Source organism: Eschrichtius robustus, chromosome 15 (genome assembly GCF_028021215.1).
Source record: "Eschrichtius robustus isolate mEscRob2 chromosome 15, mEscRob2.pri, whole genome shotgun sequence".
NCBI lineage: Eukaryota > Metazoa > Chordata > Mammalia > Artiodactyla > Eschrichtiidae > Eschrichtius > Eschrichtius robustus.
This window is the reverse complement of record NC_090838.1, coordinates 54,627,540-54,652,530: the sequence shown is the minus strand read 5'-3', so window position 1 is coordinate 54,652,530 and position 24,991 is coordinate 54,627,540. Positions and strand designations below refer to the sequence as shown.

Genomic DNA, 24,991 nt, shown 5'->3' with positions numbered 1-24,991 from the left:
GTGAAGTTACTGCGTGAAGTGAAAACTACATATCAGAATAAGCATTCTCTTGCGCGTTTCAACTTTTCCTTCTATATTGTTTATTTCCTGGGCAATGAAAAATCGAAGAAAGCTTTTATGTACTCTATAAATATTTTATTACCAGGCCTAAGCATTTTACCATCGGCGTTAATGAATCCGCAACAGTGCAGAACTGTGTTATTTGGTTTTCCTACACTCTTTGGAAGCTTTAAAATTTTAGGCAGGGTTATAACATAAATGAAAAATCACATCAGTCTTTGCCAGGGCAGCAACCAGAGAAAAACACAAACTTCAATTACCTTTGCAGCCAAAGAGCAAGTGGAACTACTGTTAAAGGGAGTGTCCCCTAGAATAGATATCAAATTATAAAAAAATACTAACAATTAAAAAGTAGACTAAGCATAACTTGACTATTTCATGTACATGAATATAACGAATAGTGGGGTTTTTTTAAAGATACAAGTAAAAATCAGAGAAACAGGGAACTTTCTTGATTTACATAAAAAAACTAACAAATATCTAGCAATGGTTTGGAAAACAAAACATTTTGTCGTTTATATAAGTTAACTAAGACAACATAGCCAATTTCTCCATGGCTCTCAAAAACAATTCTTAATTGTCAAGGTGGTTTGGGGGCACAATGGATTTCATTTGGCGATGACGGAGAAAAGTAAACAATGGGACTGTTGGCAGAGGTAGAATTTGAATCCTAGACAGTTACTTTGCAACGAACTGATGGAGATGCCTCCTTACCAGTTAAGAGAACTGGAAAACAGCTTTCAAATGGAGTACTATCCCCTTTCTCACACATAAACCCAACCAAAAAACACATAAAGTTTAATTTTCTTTCAATAACTTAGCAAGCCAACTTGCAAAGAATTTAGTAAGTTATTAATAGAAAGATGCATGCCTGGTAGTAGAATTTTAGAGACCTAAGACATATGGTTTCAATTAATAGTCACTGTGCCTGGGACAATCCATCAAATTACTCAAGACCAAAATGTCCACAATTCAAACACTATTACACCAAGTTCAAAACATGATAGTTTAGAAAAGAAACTGTAGGCTGTGTAAAAAGGACACCAGCCTAGAAAACCAAGCTTCTAAAGAGATGCCAAGCAATCAAAAGGGTGGTAAGTGAATCATATTTCCACATGCACTAAATCCCAAACCTTCAGAGGATCTCCCCCACAATTTTATTCTAATATTGCTGGGATTTTCTCCACTGGCATAAATTCTGGATATCAGAATGAATCATATTACATAAAGTTAATACAGTCAACTCTTAATTATTCATTTTTACAGATAATCCAGTTAGTTTAACTTTTAAATATTTGTTTATATTAACTTTTCAGTAATGGATATATCTGACTTTTTGGGAACTCCTAATACCTGCACTTCCACAAAAAGTACCAAATTCAACATGGTGGAAACTGGAAAATTACAATATATTATTCTTTGACCCAGAATATTTTCATTATTAGGCCCACTAATTTTCCTCACACAAATTAAGTATCCCATTCTTTTAACTAAAGTCACTACAATTCATAAAGTTACTACAATTTTCTATGAAGAAAAATACACAGAGAATGTGAAGTGAATGTGAACTGATATTACAAGAAAACACCTACTGTCCAAAATTAACATCAATTTCCTTTTAATTTTTCAATTTATCTTAGAATATTAAAATGGCACTTCCAAGAAGTGTACCAATTAATATTTCTTATTTCTCTAATGTCTAATTTCTTTTTTCCCTGAGTGGGCTTTCACAAATGAAAATCATCCATTTTACTAGAAGAAAGACCCAGTTATCAAGAACAAAGACAATTTAACCAAAGAGATTACAAGATCCATGTTGGAAACAAAGTTTTCATCAGCTCAACTCTTTGAATTTCTTTTAATTTTCCATTTATAACTGTGACTCTGAATTTAACTAAATCCCTGTCTCTCTAGCAACATAGTGAATCCTAAGCTACATCTTTAAAAAATGAGAAGTGTGCCTTAGTCATTGCTTTGCCACCTCTAGTCCTGCCTCAAATCCATGCCACAACCTTCCTGGGCTGAAAACATCCTAGTCATCTAAATAATCAGCAACAGGCTGAATTTAGTCTTAGGATTTGAGAAGAACCAGGCCTAGGCCTGAGCTCTACAACCAGGCCCCAGAATGCTTCTCACCCCTGTATTCATCTGAGACCCCTCCCGTTACACTTAGTTCAGCTAATCTTCCCTGGCTACGTTCCACTGACCAAACAAGAATCACCAAAAAAAGTCACTAAAAGAGAATTCCAACAAATGGAAAATGTGAAGTACTTTTTAAGTGACACAGGGGTACTCAAACGGCTTCCCTTGAAATATAAGAAAGTACTTCAATTTAAGAATATTAAAGGACATTTTTATATAATTTAAGTAGACAAACAGTTTTTTAAAAAGTTCCTCCAGGGACTTTCCTGGCGGTCCAGTGGTTAAGGCTCCACGCTTCCACTGCAGGGGGACGTGGGTTCGATGCCTGGTTGGGGAACTAAGATCCTGCATGCCATGTAGCCAAAAATAATTTTCTTAATAAATAAATAAATAAATAAAATTTTAAAGTTCTTCTAAATTACAGTATAAGTACATAACACTGCCTTAGCTGGCTAGATGACAGTAGGTCCAGTGCCATTTATAAGTTTCAAATCATGTAGGGAGATTGCCCCATAGCTCTCAGAACTTTTGAAAAGCCAAATTCCAAATGGCACTGACTAACATACTTGGCAAAAGTCACAGCTGCTGATGACCCAGCAGGGTCACAGCAGGAGGTGTCACCTCCAACTGTGACAAGGGGCCCTTTCTCATTTAAGTAGTAGTCACATTTATTTAGAAAAACTGGGGGCCCTGCAACAACCCCTGGGATGGAGAAAACTAGCAAATGGAGATGTAATTTCACAGGCAGACAGAAGGTGACCTGAGGGCAGAATACACCAGCTAGGGAATTAAGCCAGAGATCCAGTAAAGAGTCCTCCTATGAGAAGGAATTCTAAGTGCCTGAGAAACACAGACTTGGGAGATGCCCAAAGCACGCTGAACCTTCTTTTGGCCAAGGAATACATACTGGGAATTCTCCTGCCTATTGACATTAAGTATTTTTATTAATTGAACGTTTCTACCTAATAACTTACAGTCAAAGTGCTTGAGAATGGACATGCCTAGCTTTCCTGTAAAGCAGGGGTCCCCAACCCTGTTAGGAACCGGGTGCAGGAGGTGAGCAGCAGGCTAGGGAGCAAAGCTTCATCTGCTGCTCCCCATTGCTCGCATTACCCCCTAACCATCACCTGCATTACCACCTGAACCATCCCCCCGCCCCCATCCGTGGAAAAACTGTCTTCCACAAAACCTGCCCCTGGTGCCAAAAAGTTTGGGGACCGCTGCTATAAAGCACATTGCCTAGATTGGAGGGAAGAGATTCAAGCCGAGAATAGCAACCCCAGGTTCCAGGACATTCAAACACGTGTACACAACACACAGGTATAATACCCAGATCTGAATTTCAAGTGCCAACAATAAGGGATACAGGAGAAATCCCAATACAGTACGTTGCGTATTGTAAGAGCTCATAATTTCAGTTGTTGATTGGACTGAAACAAAAACTGTCCCCAATTATGTATTCACATCACTGTTCAAGCTTTCCCCTCCAACCCCATACTTTAAAAAAATATATATATCAACTCCCAAGTTGCTGGAGGCCTGAACACCAAACCTGGAATAGGAAAATAAAGAACTGCCATAGGTGCATTGTTTCTGTTTGTGACATGTGGTTATACTTATAGTGGCAATGCTATCCAAAAAGCTACCATCATTTTAAGAAAGGAAAGTAAAATTTACTGGCCATCTAAATGCATTCACGTAATTAATCTCATTTCAGCTTCTCAAAAACCCGTTGGCATAAGTACTAATACCCAATGTTTATATAAGTAGAAATGGAGGTTCAGAAAAGTTGTCTATGATCACCTGTTAGTAACAGGATTCAAACCTAGGTCCATCCCTTTTATCTTTCTCAACATTTATGTTAGAGGTGTTAATAAACTACAGCCAAAAATGTAGGCTAAACTACTAAAAAGTACATGGAAAGTCTGCATTTCTCATTTGTCATCCATGACAGATTCTTTCAGAGCATCCACCACTTCAAGACACTGTATTTCCCCCAGGGATATAATATTATCTTTGCCCACAGGGAACTGACAGTGTAGTTGGAGAAAGAAGCCATTGTTCCTGATAAGTTCTTTAACATAAGAGGCAATAAAAGGTACTGGAAAGGACAAGGGTTTAAGACACATTTATATATGAATTTCAGTGCTTACTAGCTGTGAACTTTGGATAAGATACTTAAATTTTCTCACCTGTAAGGTCACGATTAAAATCTACTACCTCTCAGGGCTCTTGTGAAGCTTAAATGAGACAACATATGAAAACAGTTTAGAAGCCTAATTTGTTCAATCTTTTCCTTATGAAGTGGCACAAGCTAAGTGTCAATGAGTGGAAATATCAATAAATGCTACAGCAAAGATCAAACAATTTGATCTTTGCTACCAAAAAAAATTCAAAAACAAAAATCCCAATGCTTACACTTAAAAACTGATCTGTGGAGACAGCAGAATCATTACCCAATAAAGTTTATCACTGATCAATGCAGCAAAGTTAATTAAACATACAGAGAGTTTACACTTGAAGTACAAATTTAAACAATGATAAACAGGAGCAAAATCATGTTAAAAAAATTTTTGGAGGGGAGAAGTGTCATCTTTTTGTGCAAAACTGCCAATTTAAAAAGAAAACTACCACTTAGAGCAAACTGGATGGCAATTAAATGCAATGTTGGATTGAATCATGGAAAAGTAGTCTAGGTCTGTAGTTTAGTTAATAGTAATGTATACTTGTGATAATTTCTTAGTTTTGACATATGTGCAACTTTTCTATAAATCTCAAGATAAAAAGCTGATTTTTTTTAAAAAGTGGATGACAAGGGAAAGGAATAACAACATACACAGGTATTGCCACTTTATTTTGAATCTCCTGAAAACAATTAGCCATTAACAAACAGCAAAGGATGTGACATTAGTCAACACGCACCACCTCTGTAGGCTGCGCTAAAGCATAACGACGAGGAACACCTGGAGTTTAATAATATTCTTAACTTTTAAAGAGAAGTGACTTGTCCACTTTTCTCTAGCATATTATTGCAATACTGGCTTGCTGGTAATTAAATATTGTTGTTGTTACAAAATCCAGCAAACTTCTGACAGTTACCTCTACTTTCTATTCTTGACTAAGACATTTATTCAACCTGAACAGAAGCATCTCTTACCACATACAAGGCATAGCATGAATTTAAAAGTCTAATGACAAGTGACATTTCTGAGCTTAGTGCTAAAGGCAGACATAAGTGTCCCATGTGTTTTCATAATAATGCAGGCAAATTCTCTTACTTTATTATACAAAACTCAAAGAAGAGTTAATAAAGTGATGTAAAACCTACTAGGGCATTTTTATGCGCAGGGCCAAATGATGGCCATTACTGACACAATTTTTTTTAAGTACATTACATTTATTGAGAGCCACATTAAGTGGTTGTGAACTTTACTAGCTGTGTGTTCAGCAAGATGGCCGAAGCTTTCACACTCTGGGGTCTGCAAGAAAAGGGTTTACTTGCATACCAGAAGGCAAATCTTATGCTACAAATTGATGACATAGGTCTAAGGTAGCACCAATTTCAATGTGTACACGATACACACACACATACACACAATGTTACTGCTTAACTCAGTTGAGAGGCATTCCCTAAACCTTTTTTAACACACATGTAGAATTTAGAGAATATTTCCTAATTTGAAAGAAACCTTAATAATATTTAGATCTCAAAGAAGGGAAAAAAATAAACACAGCAATGCAGCAAAGTCATTTCTCCTACTGAAATGACCTCCAGCTTCTACGAGCTATTCCCGGTTTCGCAATAAATGAATCTGAGACTCAGACCACGTACACACAGACGAAGAAGCTGAGAACGCTAAAGCTTCCCCAACAGTCCTGGCTAAACCCACCTGCCTTTCCTCAGCCCTCTCAGTTCCCCTTCCCGTCCGCAACCAGAGTTACCTTGACTTCGACCCGGAAAAGAGAACAGGGATTAATCAGCAGCCAAAATCCTGTTTTATCATCATTTACAGCCCCTATCCCAGGGAGCCAGAGTGCTACTAACCTGATTTCAGGGAGGCAGAACTAAATGCAGCAGAGTACAGGGGTATAAATTATACGTATCTGAAACGCCAACCCAGCAGCTCAAGACAGCTCAAATGTCAATTTAACGAAAAGGGTTTCGCAAATAGTACCTCAAATGAACATTTCCACTTCCAAACCACCCACCAAACAACCTCTCGACTGCCAGTACCCAAATTCGGTACTGCTAAAGCAACCCGGGAGAAAAAAGAAGCGTGTCTTACCTTGTACAAATCTCGACATTTTAGGGATTTATTAAAATACTCTGGCCTATATATATATGTATATATATATATTCAAAAGCCTAGAGGAGTCACGCTATGGGCAGGTCTCTCTTCCACCCCTGCTTTAACAACCGACGAGTTCCTTCTCCTCTTCCTATGTTTTGCCACTTAAGGGAGTATTTATTCAAAGCGGCTAAAACTGCCTCAAAAAAAAAAGAAAAAAAAACCACCCAGGAAAACCTTCCGCACTTCCAAAAGACAGAAACTTGGTGCGACCGAGTCTGCTCGGAACTCCAGGCTACACTGCACCCAAATGAGGGCCAGCTGGAGGCTCCCGGAAAAGGTACTATATCACACGAACTCTAATTTCATCAATGAAAGAGGCGGATCTAGAGCGGCTACTTCACTGCCCTCCGGAGCAGCACGGCCGCAGGCACAGGCGGGCCGCACCCCCGATTCCCCCTCCCCTCTCTGCCGTCCGGCCTCCGGACAGTTCCCCGGGAAACTCGGGCCAACGGCGGTCCCCGCCCTGCAGGGATCGGGAGGCGGGGGAGGTAGGCAGAGGGGGGGCGATTCAACCATTTCTACCCGCCCATCAGCGTCCCGGGACTAAGAGGCGCTCGGCGCGCGGGCGGGCGGGCGGGGGCCTCCAGACCGACGCCTCCCTGCTGCGAGCGGCTGCAACCCTGCAGCGGCTTTTTCCCGGGAGGGGCCGAAGGCTACACGCCCCTTCCCCGCAGCGGACACTGGGAGGCCACCCGTGAGGGGAAAGCCGACTCCGAGGGACAGGAGGCCGGGAGGGCCCGCCCCGACCCTCACACATTCTAGTTCCTCCTGGCGGAACCCCAAGTTGGGCCTCCGGGGCCAAAGCTGGTCAGGCAGAGGGGCTCTACACGCCTCAGAGAGGGAAACACACTCGCCCAAAGGGTGGTGGGAAGCCCGCCCCGGCCCCTCCCCAAACCGCCACAGAGACCCACCTTCCTCCTCTTCCTTTAGCAGCTGGGAAATTGGGGGCGTTTATGGCGCGCCTGGAAGAAGGCTCGCAGGCTGAGAGAATGTCACCTCTGAGGCAACCTTCTCTCCCCCCCTCTCCCCTCACACATGCACACCTTGAACCCCTCACCAGTGGTCGCAGCCCAGCTTCTGACCTCCTTCGTCCACCGGGCTGCGGGCTACCGCAACCCAAAGCCCCCACTTTCTCCCAAACACCACCCCTCCCCCGCCATTTGGAGCAGCCCCCCTCACGGCGGAAATGTCCCCGCTGCGCAGACAGACAGGAGCAGCCGCCAGTCAGGAGCCGAGGCGGATTCAGGGCCTGGCCAATGAGACGCGCGGGGGTGGCAGGGGGCGGGGCGTATGCGGCCAGAGGCAGCCGGGCGGAGGTGGGCTTTGTGCCCGAGCACTAGCACGAGCTCGAGCCCGGATCCCGCGCGCGTTGGGGCTGCGCCTCCAGCGGCTGGGCCAGGGATGTTTCACCAGTAGAACTCACAGCCTTCCACAGATACTTCAGCAAGGGAGACAACCTGAAGCACGAGTGGTTATTTTTGTAGTGCTTAAAAATATTTCCGCTTACCAGAGACTGAAGCTAGATATCTACCGGGCGAGTAGAGCCGGAGCACCCCGCGCAACTACCCCGAGAGAGCCCAGGCCCTTCTCGGTAGACACAAACTCTACCCACACGTCTGGTCTCGGAAGGGTGAAGATGGCGTTTAAGAGTAAGAGTAAGCTGTTGGATGTGTGGGACTTAACTAACAGGAGGAGGAATTTAGGGCATCGAAGAAAACGCCAAGCGAAGGCTCTCACACCAGAACCACCACCCCGGTTCCTATTCCTGTAGAGATTTCCGCAGTGTTAGGCGTTTACTTTTCTGATGAAAGGGGAAATGGCTTAAGTTACCCCTCAAGAGGTGCTTTCCTTTTAATAGATTTTTGAAGCCCTCAAGGAAAGAGGATGTTAAAAGAACGTTTGCAGTGAGTCGGGGACTACAAGAGGGCCAGCGCAGCGCCCGCTAAATCGCACCTGATGTTGCCAACCCCACCTACCTGTATGACCCAGTGCGCCTGTTATTGGGTGTATCTCAGACTTTACAATTCATGACTAAAGCCGCCTGCATCAGGACAAATGAATTGTCAGCGCTCTGTTTAGGTGTCTCCAGTAAACCATGTCATTCTAGAAGAGTTTGAGGCCTTGGACAACACTAATCAACCAAGGTAAAGTGACAATTTTTAAATGGCTCATTCTGTAAACAAATTATTTTTTTAGGGCTGCGTATTCGTATGGAAATGTTATTGAAGTAACACAGAAAAGGCCAGTGATTCATTTGTCCTGCTGGAGAATGATAACCCTTGGTACTATATTTCTTATGTGAAATCCAAAAAGATCACACCCAAAAACCGCTCAGCGATAAAACTGATTTCCCCAAAGAAGTGTGTAAAATCCAAATGTCTACATTTTAATAGCATTTGGAGACTGAAGATCTTGATCAGATTCTCCACATTCTTTGTGTACAGTAGAGAAATTGTTCCAGCACTGAATAAGCAGTATTTATCCATCCATCAGCGTTAACACCAAAATAAAATGCTACCAAAAGATTTGAGCCCCATAGGGTTGCTTAGCCTACAAATGATAAAGCTGAAGAGTAGTGAAGAGTCTTTAATTATACAAGGTTTAAGAAGGATGATCAGTTATTTCCTACCTACACAAAAGATTAAGGGAGAGGAAGTAAGTTTTAATTGCAGCAAGAGTATTTGGTAAAACCTAAGAATGACATCTTGATTTATGAGCGATTATATATTGAGATATAGTACCAAAGGATGTGTACATTTGCTGCCTCAAGAAATCTCCAAAAAGTAACTACCTGTCTTCAGGGGTTAGGTCTATATCAATTCAGAGGCTGGCTCTTAGAGAAGTAGCACTCTAGAAGCTATATTCTCAAATATTATTTCAAATAGTGCCCTGTAAAATGGAATTTCTTTACCCAGTGGTTTACATTTAAATTCTGAACCCCCAAACATTTTGTAAAAGAACCTCCCACTACCTCAGAGCCACTAGAATCAATCTCACTTGGCAGATCACGTGGGATTAAGGAGGAAAGATCATGGCCGTGGAGAAGTTTCAAGTGTGCTTAAAAGGCTGTTGTCTATTTCTGCTGAATGACCAGTTTAGTGCCACTAAATCTTTTTAACTTGCAGTGTTGTGTCCTGTTCGCTACTCTTTGAGAGCTGTAAATAAGATTAAATTTATAATTTATATTTAGAGGTAAAGAATTTTTAAGTTATTTTCACCTAGAATGTGAACTTGGGCCAAGTATAAGAGTAATAGCAGTAAATGCAACGCCCTGATGACTTTACAGTAAGCTTTGCTGACTACCCACCATGAGCATTATCCAATACGGGGTGGTTTAGAAATTACTAAAGTATGAAATAAGTGTACAGATCAGCAATGTGTGTGGTCTTTTAATTTTTTTCTTGTCTATTGTACCCCCTTTTCCCCACACACAAGAAAATAAAGCAGTGCAGTTTTGGAGAACATGTCAGAGACATAAAAATTTCTGTCATGCACTAAGTGTTTAGCCGAGAGACCAGGCAACAACTATACACTAAACTGTTGCCCACGCTCAATATTGGCTCCCATCTGTATCCATCTAAATCCTAGACCACCCACTGAAAGAAGAAAAAGAGGGCTACTATTAGTCAGAAGTTGCCAGTTACTGACTAGACCTAACAATAGGGCATTTTACTTGAGTCAAAAGGTAACCAAACAGGGTTAACTGGAAAAAGATATCAAGTAATATCTGTGAGACAGACTACTAAATGAATGAGTAGTCTAAAAAATGAATGATGTTTCCAAATACTTGAGAAAGACTTCATTCTTTCCTGTTGCCAACACCCTGTTAATGAATCAGGAAGTTTTCTGAAACAAGTTGTGAATTTCAATTATTTCAATTATATCCTTCCATTTATTCACAGTATGATTTTTTTAAATTACATTTGAAGGTTATTTAAGTTTATATCAAAACAGTAGCAATTATTTCAAATAAGATGTTTTAAAAAACAGGGTTGTCTCACATTACAGATAATTATCTAATGAGTTGATAAACCAATCTTCTGAGTAGTCTTAAAAGTCATTAGGCTCACAAAAATGCAGTTTAACCACATGTGTTATCTTGTTCATGCTTATCAATAATTTCCCTCTGGGTTCTCCTTTGAAAGTTGCATAGAAGGCAGGTCTTTACTATGTTGTCTCCTGTTACTCTTGTTCTGCACTTGCCCGGAGGAGAATGTTGTTGACAAATGGTGATGCCCATAAATTGTTGTATGTCAGTCATGTGCCAAACTGCATCTACAGAGCCCCCCTTGATTACAGAGGCAGAGTGAGTAGGCCTAGGAATAACCATAAAGAAACAGTCTGTATTCCCTCAGAGTTTCTAATAAACATAGATCGTTATGTAATCATAATTTGGAAAAACAAAAAACTCACTATGAAATAATACATCTCTTGCTAAACTCATAAGATAGAATAAATATTATACTGCTTTTCTAAGGTGACATATGCATAGATGATGAAGTTACTTATTCTTAGTGACTTTGAAATCCTCATAGAGAAGAGCTGTTAAACAGAAAAATTTTCAGTTTAATCCTATTTTTTTCTTCCTCTTTCAACCATATTAAAGATTCCCTGTTGTGCATTCCATCAAACATCTTTTGATGGTTTTCCAAACATCTCTGCTTGGGTCTAGCTTATTAAATTTCCTGCCAGTGCCACCACTGGGAAGGAAGGAATAAAGAACTTCTGTTCCCTTAGTCTCAGGAAATTTATTTTAAGCATTTCACACCCACCACCCTAACTAAATATTAAAGAGAAGATCCTCAAGATTATTCTTTGGATGAAGCCTAAATAACTGGGTAATTATAACATCTTGACTTCAGCCCAGAGAAATCCATTTGGACTTCCAGAACTGTAAGAGAATAAATATATGTTGTTATAAACCACCAGGTTTGTGGTAATTTGTTTCAGCAGCCATAGGAAACTAATAGAGTCACCATTCATGAGGAACATTGCACAAATAGGTGATAAAAATTATTTTAAACTATTTCTTTTGCAACCATTCAAAAATGTATAATGGTTGATATTCTATTCAAAGAATCTAACAGCTCTTTTTATTGACAAACAATGATGAAACATGACATGATAAGGCAAATGGATTTTGAATCCAGCTGAACTTTTTTCTACCAAGTATTTTAAAATAATGATGAAGCTTTAATTTGTAAAACACATGTGCATTGTTGCATCAATCAGACCAAAACTATGTTGGATGCCATTAAAAGAGCACATCAGCTGCAAACAATCAGAAGTATCTGATGTCTGTGAAGTCAGAGTTTCAGAACCATCAGAGCTGCACCATCCAGGAGCTCCATGCTGGCTGCAGTGTGCTGAGCACAGCCAAAGGCGTATTCTACCATCTGGACATCTACTTCAGCAGCCAACTGCCGAGCATACTACTATGCTTGGATAAGAGGCCTGTGGAACTACTGGACATTATTCATCATCCATTCCACCTGTAGAGACTGTTCATCTTGGGCCATCCTCTGATAAAGGCTGCAAGAAGCTGGAGGCAACCAGCCCAGGGAGTCCCAACTGCCTGCCCCAGGCCTGAAAGGCTTAATATCATGCTTCACAGCTGTAAGCCATTCGAACCATAGAATTAGAAAATTCTGGTCTATATTACCACCCCACCACTGCTGGGCAGCACACCAAGAAAATGAGAATTTGGAGCAGAGAGCAGTGCTGGGAGGAAGAGAGAGGCTATTCTCAATTATCAATGACTTTGAGAAGAATTTTACAGAGAAAACGTTAGAGGTTGACAAGCCTACTGAAGTTCTGGCTTTGCGTGGATCTGTTCAGTAACATTAAAAACTAAGATTATTCAAATAATAGAAATAAATTTATTGAGGACTACTGTCTGAATTTTGAGCATCACAGACAGATTCAGAGACTTTAAGTTGTTTGATAATGTAAGCCTTTCTAACACAGACCAGCATGGGATGGAGACCAGATAAAGGCACAAATGGAGTAACAGGATAAGGAAAGAAAGAAGGATCCAGATAGACCAAAACTTTCCTTAAACCATGTTAACTTGAGGGTTTTACCATTTTCCTAGTGAGAAGGAATAAAACAATACTAATTATTTGAAATTTTTGTATGTATGTGTGTGTGCATATATATGTATATGTACACCTATATACATATATATGTGGGTATACATTACATATGTCCATGTTTATTTATAATTTATATCCTTTCTTATTCCAAAAAGAATTTGAGGCCAAGACATGTATATTCTTGATTAAGTTCATTGCTTAGTAAATTGCATAATGTATAATTCATTCTTTAGTGGAAATTCAGTTTCGTCATCTCATCTAATCCTTTTTGTTGTCTGTAGATAGTCATGTTAAAGAACCGCTTTAGGCATTATTTTTTATTTTTTTATTTTTTTTTAATTTTTAAATTTTTAGTCTTTTATTCTTCTTTACATCTTTATTGGAGTATAATTGCTTTACAATGGTGTGTTAGTTTCTGCTTTATAACAAAGTGCATCAGCTATACATACACATATATCCCCACATCTCCTCCCTCTTGTGTCTGCCTCCCTACCCCACCCCTCTAGGTGGTCACAAAGCACCGAGCTGATCTCCCTGTGCTATGTGGCTGCTTCCCACTAGCTAGCTATTTTACATTTGGTAGTGTATATATGTCCATAGGCATTATTTTTTAAATGGCTTTTTCTCAATATAGTGAACCCAAATGATAACAGTCTAGATTCTAGGGTCCAGAGAGATTTAGGAAGTAAGCAGAATTCCTTGTTGTATAGGTAGGTATACTAGATTAGGTATGTTATACATTACAGTTGAGCCTTGAACAACATGGTGGTGGCGGGGGAAGGGGCGCTCACCCCACCTGCGCAGTGGAAAATCTGACTACTGCTATTTCTGCCCCAAAAACAAAGGAGTAGGAAGCTGAAACAATTTAGATAGAATCAGGACTGAAACCCTAGTTCTTAAGATTCTACCTATTGTGATCTCTAATTGAACACAAACTCTCCCCCACAATTAATTTAAAGATCTGTAGAATGAAAATAAAGGTGCTATATTTATTGAAAAAAATCTCTGTACAAATGGGCCCCTCCAATTCGAACCCCTGTTCAAGGATCAACTGTACATCATCAGTCTCTAAAGCTGTAAATACTGAAGTCCCTTCAGAAGAATCACTACAAAATATGTACCATCATCCAAGGGTTTTTCTGTTTGTTTTAATTTATTGGTGTTTTTTTTCTGTATCAGGTTCTCATAACAGTATTGGTTTCTAGGGAGGCAGAAGAGTATATTGGAAAAAGCAGACTTTAGAAAACAGCCTGTTTTTTTATTTTGAGTTCTGCCACTTAGAACCTGAAAACCCTGGATAAATTACTTGGTTAACTTTATGAGCCTTAGTTTCCTCACTTAAAGATGAGAATAACAACTAATATCCTGTCTTGCCTCCTACAGAGTTATCATAAAGATCATCTCACTCAGTGTTGGCAGGGTATGAGTGATGATGATGATTTCAACTGATGGCTTCCTGTATTGCCTTGCCATAACATTAATCTCGTTAGTGTTATTACTTGATTGTAATTACTTATTAAACATCTATTTTTGCTCCACCGACTGTAAGCTCTTTGAGGGCAAGGACCGTATCTATCTTGCATCACAGTGTTTGGCACATAATAGGCAATCAAAAGAAACTAGTTGAATGAATTATCAAGTGAGATATTTATGAATGAACTTTAAAAGCTGTAGAGTGCTATATTGGTCTATATTAGAGTTTTCCCATTATTTCTTCAGGAAACATGTTTGGGATGGCAAAGAGTCGACTTACAAATTTACTTTTAGAACACTAAGGCATTTCAAAACAAGTTTGTTGTGATAGAGTGTTTGCAAAGATGGCCACAATTCTTCCCATCCCTGTGCCCTGATCCTTTGCAACGTCACTTTGTTACTCCTCCCATTAAGAGGTGAGTCTTTTCCCCCGACACCTTAAATCTGTGTTGGTCTGGTGACTTTCTTTGATCGATAGAATGAGGCAGAAGTGATGTTGTGTGATGTCCAAGCCTTAGCCTTACGAAGCTTTTCAGCCTTTAGTCTCCCCTGTTGGAATGCTGCCCTGAGACCACCATATGAAGAAGCCCGTTCTAACTTACTAGAAAATGACAGCCCACCTGAAGTAGAAACAAATTTTTCCAGTTGAGATCCCCTAGACCACCAGCATTAACTGCCAGACATGCCTTGGAGCCCAATGAGTCAAACTGGCCATATGAGTGACCCAGATAAAACCAGTAGAAGAATTGCCCAGCTAAGCTATATCCAATACATGTATTGTTACACAGTACAATATAACTGATAGACCCATAAATGTAGTGTGAAGGAAAAATCAAACCATGCTCATTTACTCTTGTTTAGCCTCAGAACTGCCCTTAATCTTTTCACACTGGGACTGTGTTTTTCAGCCCACTCATTTGTCACCTCTAAACTCTATTCTACAAATCCTGAGAAGAGATTTCCTTTGATCACTTTTCTTGTGAAATCAGTGTCCCTACGCTTAGAGATCTGCCTTACAGCTAGAGCTTTTGAGATTCTTTAAGTGGAAAAAGATAGGTGTGGGTTTTAAAATGTATTTTTAAACATAATTTTAAATATATTGCTTTGAAGATTCATGGTGTATACAAGGGTATTTCTTGCAGTGTCTTAATAGTAAAAATGAAGATACAACTCAAATGGACTAATAGAAGAGTAGTTAAATTATAATAGATATGTTTAAAATCAATATAAAAGGATACTGTCAGTCATTAAAAGATGTGGTGGTTGGGCTTCCCTGGTGGCGCAGCAGTTGAGAATCTGCCTGCCAATGCACGGGACATGGGTTCGAGCCCTGGTCTGGGAAGATCCCACGTGCCGCGGAGCAACTAGGCCCGTGAGCCACAACTACTGAGCCTGCGCGTCTGGAGCCTGTGCTCCGCAAAAAGAGAAGCCGCGACAGTGAGAGGCCCGTGCACCGCGATGAAGAGTGGCCCCCGCTTGCCGCAACTAGAGAAAGCCCTCGCACACAAACGAACACCCAACACAGCCAAAAATAAATATAAATAAATAAAAATTAAAAAAAGAAAAAAAGATGTGGTGGTTGTACTGATATATATATTGACATGAAAAAAATTCCTTTTATCTTAAGTGAGGGAAAAAAATCCAATTTCATATCCCAATTAAATCTCATTTCCCCTGCACCCATTATTTTTGCTCAGTCTTTACTTGAGACTCCAGGAACCTGCAGTGGAGGGGGAAGCATGGTCTGCATTTTCATTCATCTTTCCTCTCCTTCTGGTGGTAGTTCCCCAGGAGTTGGGAGACTGGAGGAAAAATGGGGAAGAGTGATAAATATCTCTTTAGTTCACTGGGTTTGCAGTTGTAGTTCTTTGTTGGTTTTTACTGCTTTACTTCTATATGGCAGAGATGCAAATGCCAGCTTTCTAATGTGGCATTTATATGATTTGTGGGGACAGGAGGGTGCTTGCAAAGCCTTCCAGCCATGCAGTTCCCCGCCCTGGGAGATCTGGTGCAAACTTGACTTCTTTCACCCTACCTCAGCTCTTACAACTGGTAATACAACCCACAGACTCTTGCTACAAGGATCCCCTTACCCAAAGATTGCTCACTTAGATGCAACTTTAGCAAAATGACTTAAACCCTGCTACCTTCCAAGGAGTCTATTGGCTAATGAGAATATCCTACTTCCTTGCCACACCGAATAGTCTGATAACATACTTCTCCTCTGCTTCCTACTTTCCACCTTGCCATCTCTTTCGTTTCTCCTTTCTCCACTTAAAGTAGTACTGGGCAGATCAACAAGAAGGCTACCTAAAAAATATCCAACAGTTGAGGTTGATGTTGGTCTTCCCTTCTTATGAGAAGTGATTTTCGGTCTTCATACCTCACCTAGTTTGGGAGGTAGGAAACCCACTTCCCTGCTCCCCATGGAAAAGGTGCTGTACTCTGGCCTACAATGATGCTGATAATTTCTGTTTTCAGCATCCTTCCTCAATCTTCTAGTCATAGACACTGGGGATAGGTAGGGAAGGGCTGGGGTTGGAAGAGGCAAAGCTCCAATTACTGAAGCTTTCTCTTTAAAATGAAAGATACTTAACACCTCTTTGTGCTCAGCTTGACATATCACCAACTCCGGGGCAATGCCATAAATCCCACTCAAATCCTATAATGTTTGAAAAAAAGGTTTCAGGAAACAGAAAAATTCAAGGGGTGGAAATAATTAAATAGTAAAATAAAATGTGAAGGAAAATGAGTTTTCAGATGAAATGTGTTTATGAAAAACAGAACTGGATGACTTAAACCATTTTATTTTTCACATTCATATGAAATTTCAGAGCCCAGTTTCATTCATTTATTCATTCAACAAATATTCATTGAACACCTACATGAACCAGGCACTAGTAGGTCGTGGGTTTATGATAGTGAAGTTGATAGAGAAGTTCCTGACCTAAGTGGGGGTGACAGACTATAAACAAGTAAATAAAATAATAATTAGTTAATTTACTGCGGGTTGAATGAAAAGCTATGAAGGAAATAAACTGTGCTGTGATCCAGAATACGAGGGAGCATTAATATAGTAAGGTGGTCAAGAAAAGCCCTCTGAGAGGTGGCATTTACACTGCTGCCTGTGGGGGCTCAAATCCAACCCACACGGCGCTCTCCAGAAGGATACCTTTTCCTAATTCACTTAGAAGCCATGTGTGGGTTAACATGGAGGCTCTGAACATTTAAGCCAAAACCTGAAGGATAAAAAGGAGTCAGCCATATAAAGACCTGAGGAGAAATACACCAGATAGATAGAATAGCAATTATAGAGGCTCTGAGATAGAAAGAGCACTGTGTGTTCTAGGAGATGACAGGAAGCTGGAGGGAGGAAATAAGTGAGTGAAGAGTGGCAAGAGGCAAGAGATGAGTCTGTAGAATTAGGGAGGAATCAGACATGCAGGGCTGGCTGTATAGGTTTTGGATTTTATCCTATCCTTCATTTAAAGCAGAGAACTGACATGATCTGATTTACATTTTTTATAGCATATAGAGCTATATTTTGAAGGTAGAAATAACAGGAATTGGTGATGAACTGGATGAAGGGAGAATCGGATGAGGAGGGGGGAGGCATGAGGAGTGAATTAAAAAGGAAGAGTCAAGGGCAGCAGTTCATCATATCACCAGTCACTGAGATGGTCAAGGCTGAGGGAATCCAGATTTAGAGAGAAAATTCATTTTGGTCATGTTCAGCTTGAAATGCCTAGGAGACATACAAGAGGATGCCAAGCAGATGTTTAAAGATGTGAATCTGGAGCTCAAAAAGAAGTCTAGCCTACCAATATAAATTTAGGAATTGTCAGCAGATAGTTTTTAAAGCACGAGGACTGATATAGGGAGAAGGCATAGAGAATAGAAAAGAGGGTACAGGAACTCCAACATTTAGACGTCACATAGAAAAAGGAAAAACGTGTGAAGGAGAATGAGCAAGAGTAGCCAATTATTTAAGAAAACCAGCATAGTGTGCGGTATAGAGCCCAGGGAGGAGAGTATCAGAAAAGGCCAGTTATGAGAGTTTAATTAAACTGAGCACAGAAGAGAGAGAGTCAGTCAAATAGAAGTTGTCAATTACCTTTACAGGAGTGATAGGGAGGTTGAAATAGATTGAAGTTTGCCATTTATCTTAGCAACACTGATTATAAGAAGGCAGTAGAACTTCAGAGTTCTGAGAGAAAATTAATTCTGAACCTAGAATTCTATAGACAAAGCATTCAAGGATGAGAGCAAATTAGGGAATTTTTCACTTTTTTTGACTTCTTATGTACCTTTTCAGGAAAAAAAAAAAGCTTAAGTAAATGTTCTAGCAAAATGAAAAGAGAACTCAAGAAGGAAACATGGAAAGCCAGTAATAGAATCTGCTCTAGGACTGCAATAAAAAGATATTTCAGCACAAATATTTAGACCTTCAAGGTGATCAATAGTAATAATAACGGAAAGTTAGAAGGATATCAGAAGAACATCTTTAAGAAAAAAGTAGATTCATTTTTATGAAATAGCATGATTTAAAAACCTTAATAATCTTAATTATAAGGTGACATATGCTTCTCCTGTCATCAACCAAAAAAAGACAGTTAGAATCTTTAGTAAACACAAAAAAATTGTATAACCCGTGGTCCAAAGATGAAACAAATATGTGTCATTATTATGAGTAATCAATGGACATGTGAAAAAAGAGAATCCATTTGACATTGACACCTAGAACATATTCCTTCAAAAAGCATAGATTTAGTAACATGGTTTACATTTCTTTTACAAGTTCATTTATACTATTGATTCAGCAGTGAATAAGATTTACTAAATTGTAATACTGAAAAAAATCACTTTTCAAAATAAACTTAAAGACAAAATGCAAAAGTCAGTTATTCTAACAGAGTAAATATTATAAGTATTGACTGTGTAAAAGTACTGGTACAGCTAATGAAGTTGGGAAATGGAGGGAAGTGAAAGGATGCAAATGTATTAACCTTACATAATGGAGGAGTCAAGAGACATTTTCTAAAGTGTGGATGGACACTTTCTAATGGTAGATCAAGAAATAGAGGTTTAAGTATATTTAAAGCAATTAAGTAACAAATAGAACTTAATGTATTATAATAAAAATTGCATAGAAGAGACTAGGGGAAGAAAAATGGAGGCTAATGTAATTAAGCCAAATTCTTATTGTTCTTTTTCAAAGTGTGGAGGCAATTTTAAAAATGTCAGGAATTGAACCAAAATGTGGAAGTATGTGTGTATTATTTTCAAGTATGGAGGTAACTATCAGAAGTACTAAAAACAGTTTGATGTAGCTACCTTTAGGGCAGTGTTTTTCAAACTGTGAGAGTGAAATCAAGTTAGTGGGCTACAATCTACATTAGAAGGGAGAAGATGAAGAAAATGTATGATTAAGTAAAATTGGTGAAACTTTTATCAGATGTGTGTGTGTGTGTGTATGTAAAATGTATTTCCTACTTGGGTCCTGGTCAAAAAAGTGCTCTAGGAAGTAGAACTAGGTTGTGAACAATAGTTGGGCTGCATTTTTCTCTTTTATTTTTCTACTCATCTGTTTGAATTTTTAACTTATGCATGTATTATTTTTATCATAATAATTTAAAATATGTATCTGTTTTTAATACATTAAAAATACAAATTTATAAGCTTCCATACCATAATGTGGCATATTTCCTAACAAAAGCAAATATTAGGCAATTTTCTTAAGAAACAAAATGACAAACAATCTTACCATTACTTAGCAAGAAAGGAAAAATTAACAGTAAGTTTTAAAGGTTACTCAAGTCTCAAGAGAGGGAAGGCTGGGGCAGGGCCAAGAATTTAAGACTTTAGGAGTCCAGGCAATGGATTAAGTAAGAAGAAGATAAAGCAAGAGAAATCAAACAGTTTAAATATCACTGTCACAATGTAAACCAATGCTAAGAATGATCTTGAATCAACAAATAATTTTACCTTATTGTCTCTGTGTGATGTTTCACCTATCAGTGAACACTATAATTGCTTACATTTCTATGGTGACTTTCAACTTTCCTCGGTTTGCCCTTACAGCAAATATGAGACAATTCTTGAGTACCTGCTTGCCCAGATCCTCCCTTTTCTAAAAGCTTCTACTCCATTGGAGTGAGACCTCTGTGGCCATGTGCACTTTGTGACCCACCACCTAGCCATACCTACTTTGACCAAGGAGAGACTACTGACCCAATTTGTACTGGTCAGACTTTCTCTCCTAGGAATTTAGAATTAGAACTCAGAAATGCTGGTCATTTTGTATTGGTCACTTGGGGAAAAAGGGTATCATTCTGGGGCAGCCATATTTGGCCCATAGATACACAGAAAAGAATTCATCTTCCTAAAAAGGAAAGAATAAAGCATAGAGGAAAGGCTATTAATTATTAAGTCAACAAATACTTATGAAGAACCTAGTGTTCTAGGTACTATTCTAGGTACTAGGGATATAGCAGTGAATAAAACCGAGTCTGTGCCCTTGTGGGTATATATTCTTGGGAGAGGGAGGCAGTTGATGAACAAATAAATATTTAAGAAAATGTCAAGTAGTATATAAAAGGTTCTATGAAGAAAAATAAAGGGTAAGGGAAGAAAGTTTGACATTGGGATCAGGGAAGGCCTCTCTGAGGAAGTAATTGAGCAGAGACTTGAACCAGTTGGAGAAGCAAGCCAAAAATATATCTGGAGGAATTGCTTTCCAAGCTGCAGTTCTAAGACATGCAAAAACTTTGAGTTGGGAACATTCTTGGGACGTTCAGGAGACATAGTGGCAACAAGACAGAAAAAAAAAAAAAATCTACACCTAGATAAAGATAAAGAGGAGATCTTAAAAACATCCAGAGAGAAAAGATAGATTGCCCAATTATTAAATAAATAGGTTAAAGATGGCCTCTGTATATTGGTTCCTATGTTGTTTACTTGTTCACAGCAGGCTAGGACCATTAGATCAAAACCCACCAGCACCAAAGTCAAATTTTTGTACATCCAATTGTTTTAAGCCTAGCCCAAATAAGCAGATTTCTAGCCACTTAGATACTACATCTTTGACATATCCCACAAAACTGTACCCAAACTCTTCTAGCTATAGATAAGACTAACCTTGTAGCTATAAAAGACCCCAAACTGGGCTGCCCTTCAGAGATCTCTGACCCAGAGATTCACCACCTTACCACTGACTGACATATCCTAGACATGTAGCCCCCTCTCTGATTCCCCTCTCCTTGGGAGTTCTATTGCCCTTTTTCTCTTCTGAGTGGTGGCCCCATGCTGCTGTCTCTGGAAGAATCTCTTGCTGTGAGTGGACTTTTCCTTTCATGCAGTTCTGTCCAAGTGCCAGCTAATAAACATTATTATGCAATACTGCCATCTCATTGTTCTGTCTTTTCCTTGGTCTCTAAAAATCCTTGAACTCACCACACCAATAGAATAAAATTAGATTGAAATTGACTTCTCAGTTGTAACAATATAAGTCAGAAGACACTGGCATAATATATTCCAAGTAACAAGAGCAAATAAATGGCAGCCTAAAATTTTATACCCAGCTAAACTATAACTTGAGAGACCAAAAATTGAGAATCCCTACTAAAGGATATACTTCATAATTAAATAAATCATACCATAAGGAAGGAATGAGAGACCCCTTCTCAAAAGAAAAGAATAGCAGTGGGCAATGGGAGCAGGTAAATATATGGGGAAGATCTAAACGGGTATTATTCATATAAAACAATGATAATAATAATGACTCATCAGGGAGTACAAAAATAAGATGAAGCTAAAATACTAATGGTAATAACATGAACAATGGGTAGAGTGAACACAGGAAAACTATTCTAGGCCCTTGTTTTCATGATCAAGGTAGATATATTTATCAATTCCAAACTCTAAATGTTTATATTAAGGATATAACTAAAGAATATATGTAGAATGTACTATTCCAAAATATAATAGAGAGTGAGGTAAATAAATTTTATTTAATGCAGTAGATAGCAGCAAGAGAAAAGAACAGATTTTTTTTTTTATTCCACTTCTGCCACTAACTATAAGAGCTTTGGGCAAATCATTCAAACTTACTAGTATCAACTTTCTCTTTTTTTTTTTTTTTTTAATCAGTCATCAATTTTATACACATCAGTGTATACATGTCAATCCCAATCGCCCAATTCAGCACACCACCATCCCCACCCCACCGCGGTTTTACCCCCTTGGTGTCCATACGTTTGTTCTCTACATCTGTGTCTCAACTTCTGCCCTGCAAACCGGTTCATCTGTACCATTTTTCTAGGTTCCACATACATGCGTTAATATACAATATTTGTTTTTCTCTTTCTGACTTACTTCACTCTGTATGACAGTCTCTAGATCCATCCACGTCTCAACAAATGACTCAATTTCGTTCCTTTTTATGGCTGAGTAATATTCCATTGTATATATGTACCACATCTTCTTTATCCATTTGTCTGTTGATGGGCATCTAGGTTGCTTCCATGACCTGGCTATTGTAAATAGTGCTGCAATGAACATTGGGGTGCAGGTGTCTTTTTGAATTACAGTTTTCTCTGGGTATATGCCCAGTAGTGGGATTGCTGGATCATATGGTAATTCTATTTTTAGTTTTTTAAGGAACCTCCATATTGTTCTCCATAGTGGCTGTATCAATTTACATTCCCGCCTACAGTGCAAGAGGGTTCTCTTTTCTCCACACCCTCTCCAGCATTTGTTGTTTGTAGATTTTCTGATGATGCCCATTCTAACTGGTGTGAGGTGATACCTCATTGTAGTTTTGATTTGCATTTCTCTAATAATTAGTGATGTTGAGCAGCTTTTCATGTGCTTCTTGGCCATCTGTATGTCTTCTTTGGAGAAATGTCTATTTAGGTCTTCTGCCCATTTTTGGATTGGGTTGTTTGTTTCTTTAATATTGAGCTGAATGAGCTGTTTATATATTTTGGAGATTAATCCTTCGTCCGTTGATTCGTTTGCAAATATTTTCCCCCATTCTGAGGGTTGTCTTTTCGTCTTGTTTATGGTTTCCTTTGCTGTGCAAAAGCTTTGAAGTTTCATTAGGTCCCATTTGTTTATTTTTGTTTTTATTTCCATTACTCTAGGAGGTGGATCAAAAAAGATCTTGCTGTGATTTATGTCAGAGAGTGTTCTTCCTATGTTTTCCTCTAAGAGTTTTATAGTGTCCGGTCTTACATTTAGGTCTCGAATCCATTTTGAGTTTATTTTTGTGTATGGTGTTAGGGAGTGTTCTAATTTCATTCTTTTACATGGAGCTGTCCAGTTTTCCCAGCACCACTTATTGAAGAGACTGTCTTTTCTCCATTGTATATCTTTGCCTCCTTTGTCATAGATTAGTTGACCATAGGTGCGTGGGTTTATCTCTGGGCTTTCTATCTTGTTCCATTGATCTATGTTTCTGTTTTTGTGCCAGTACCATATTGTCTTGATTACTGTAGCTTTGTAGTATAGTCTGAATTCAGGGAATCTGATTCCTCCAGCTCCGTATTTTTCCCTCAAGACTTCTTTGGCTATTGAGGGGACTCTAAATGTTTATATTAAGGATACAACTAAAGAATATATGTAGAATGTACTACTCCAAAATACAATAGAGAGTGAGGTAAATAAATTTTATTTAATGCAGTAGATAGCAGCAAGAGAAAAGAACAGATTTTTTAAAGTAAAAAGATGTTTTTTAACTTTTAAAAAGTGTGAAATAAAATGATAAGAATTAAATCCAAATATATCAGTAAATGGACACAACTCACCAATTGAAAAATAGACATTATCAGATAAGAAAAAAAAAACATACACAAATATACCTGAATTGAATTTACAGGAACTATAATATGAAGACATAGAAATACTTAAGTAAAAGAAGAAGTTCTGCAATAAGAGAAAAAAAGTTAAAGGATTGGAAGGAAATGAATAAAACCATCATTATTTGCAGATGATATGATTTCCTACATAGAAAAATCCAAGGGTCTGCTGACAAATCATTAGACTTAAAGAATTTGTCAAGGGGCTTCCCTGGTGGCGCAGTGGTTGAGAATCTGCCTGCTAATGCAGGGGACACGGGTTCGAGCCCTGGTCTGGGAGGATCCCACATGCCACGGAGCAACTAGGCCCGTGAGCCACAACTACTGAGCCTGCGCGTCTGGAGCTTGTGCTCCGCAACAAGAGAGGCCGCGACAGTGAGAGGCCCGCGCACCGCGATGAAGAGTGGCCCCCGCTCGCCGCAACTGGAGAAAGCCCTCGCACAGAAACGAAGACCCAACACAGCCATAAATAAATAAATAAATAAACAACTCTATCTAAAAAAGAAAAAAAAGTCAAAAAAAAAAAAAAAAGAATTTGTCAAAATGTCTGATACAAGATTTATATGCAAAATTTAAATGCTTTTTATATGCAATTAGGAAAATAATATTTTAAGAAATAATTTTTATGATAGCAAGAAAAAATTATACAATCCTTTGGATATTAGGCAAGGTCTTATAGAGAAAATTATAAAACTTTAATGAAAACATAAATATAGGGACTTCCCTGGCTGTCCAGTGGTTAAAACTTCGCCTTCCAATGCAGGGGGTGCGGGTTCGATCCCTGGTCGGGGAGCTGGGATCCCACATGCCTTGTGGCCAAAAAACCAAAATATAAAAATAGAAGCAATATTGTAACAAATTCAATAAAGACTTTAAAAATGGTCCACATCAAAAGAAAAAAAATCTTTAAAAAAATAACATATATTGAGAAATATAATCACACTGTTGGCTAGAAAGACAATATTGTAAGGAAGACACATCTTTCAAAATTGATCTATCCAAATTAATTTTG

General features: G+C 38.8%; 1 protein-coding gene across 4 annotated transcripts in view; it reads right to left on the bottom strand.

Annotated features, from left to right (window-relative positions):
* UGP2 (UDP-glucose pyrophosphorylase 2) overlaps positions 1-7,702 on the bottom strand; it is a 61,656-nt gene extending 53,954 nt beyond the window's left edge. Inside the window, exon 1 of one of the 4 annotated variants that reach the window (XM_068565183.1) lies at positions 7,612-7,702. Coding sequence is in view for 1 of the 4 variants with exons in the window: in XM_068565181.1 (XP_068421282.1) it covers positions 6,489-6,507 (19 nt within the window). In the remaining 3 variants the exon portion in view is untranslated. Of the gene's footprint in view, positions 1-6,488; positions 6,940-7,465 lie in introns of those variants that run through there. The other 3 variants (XM_068565184.1, XM_068565182.1, XM_068565181.1) reach the window with 3 other exon arrangements.
* Positions 7,703-24,991: the final 17,289 nt, after the last annotated feature.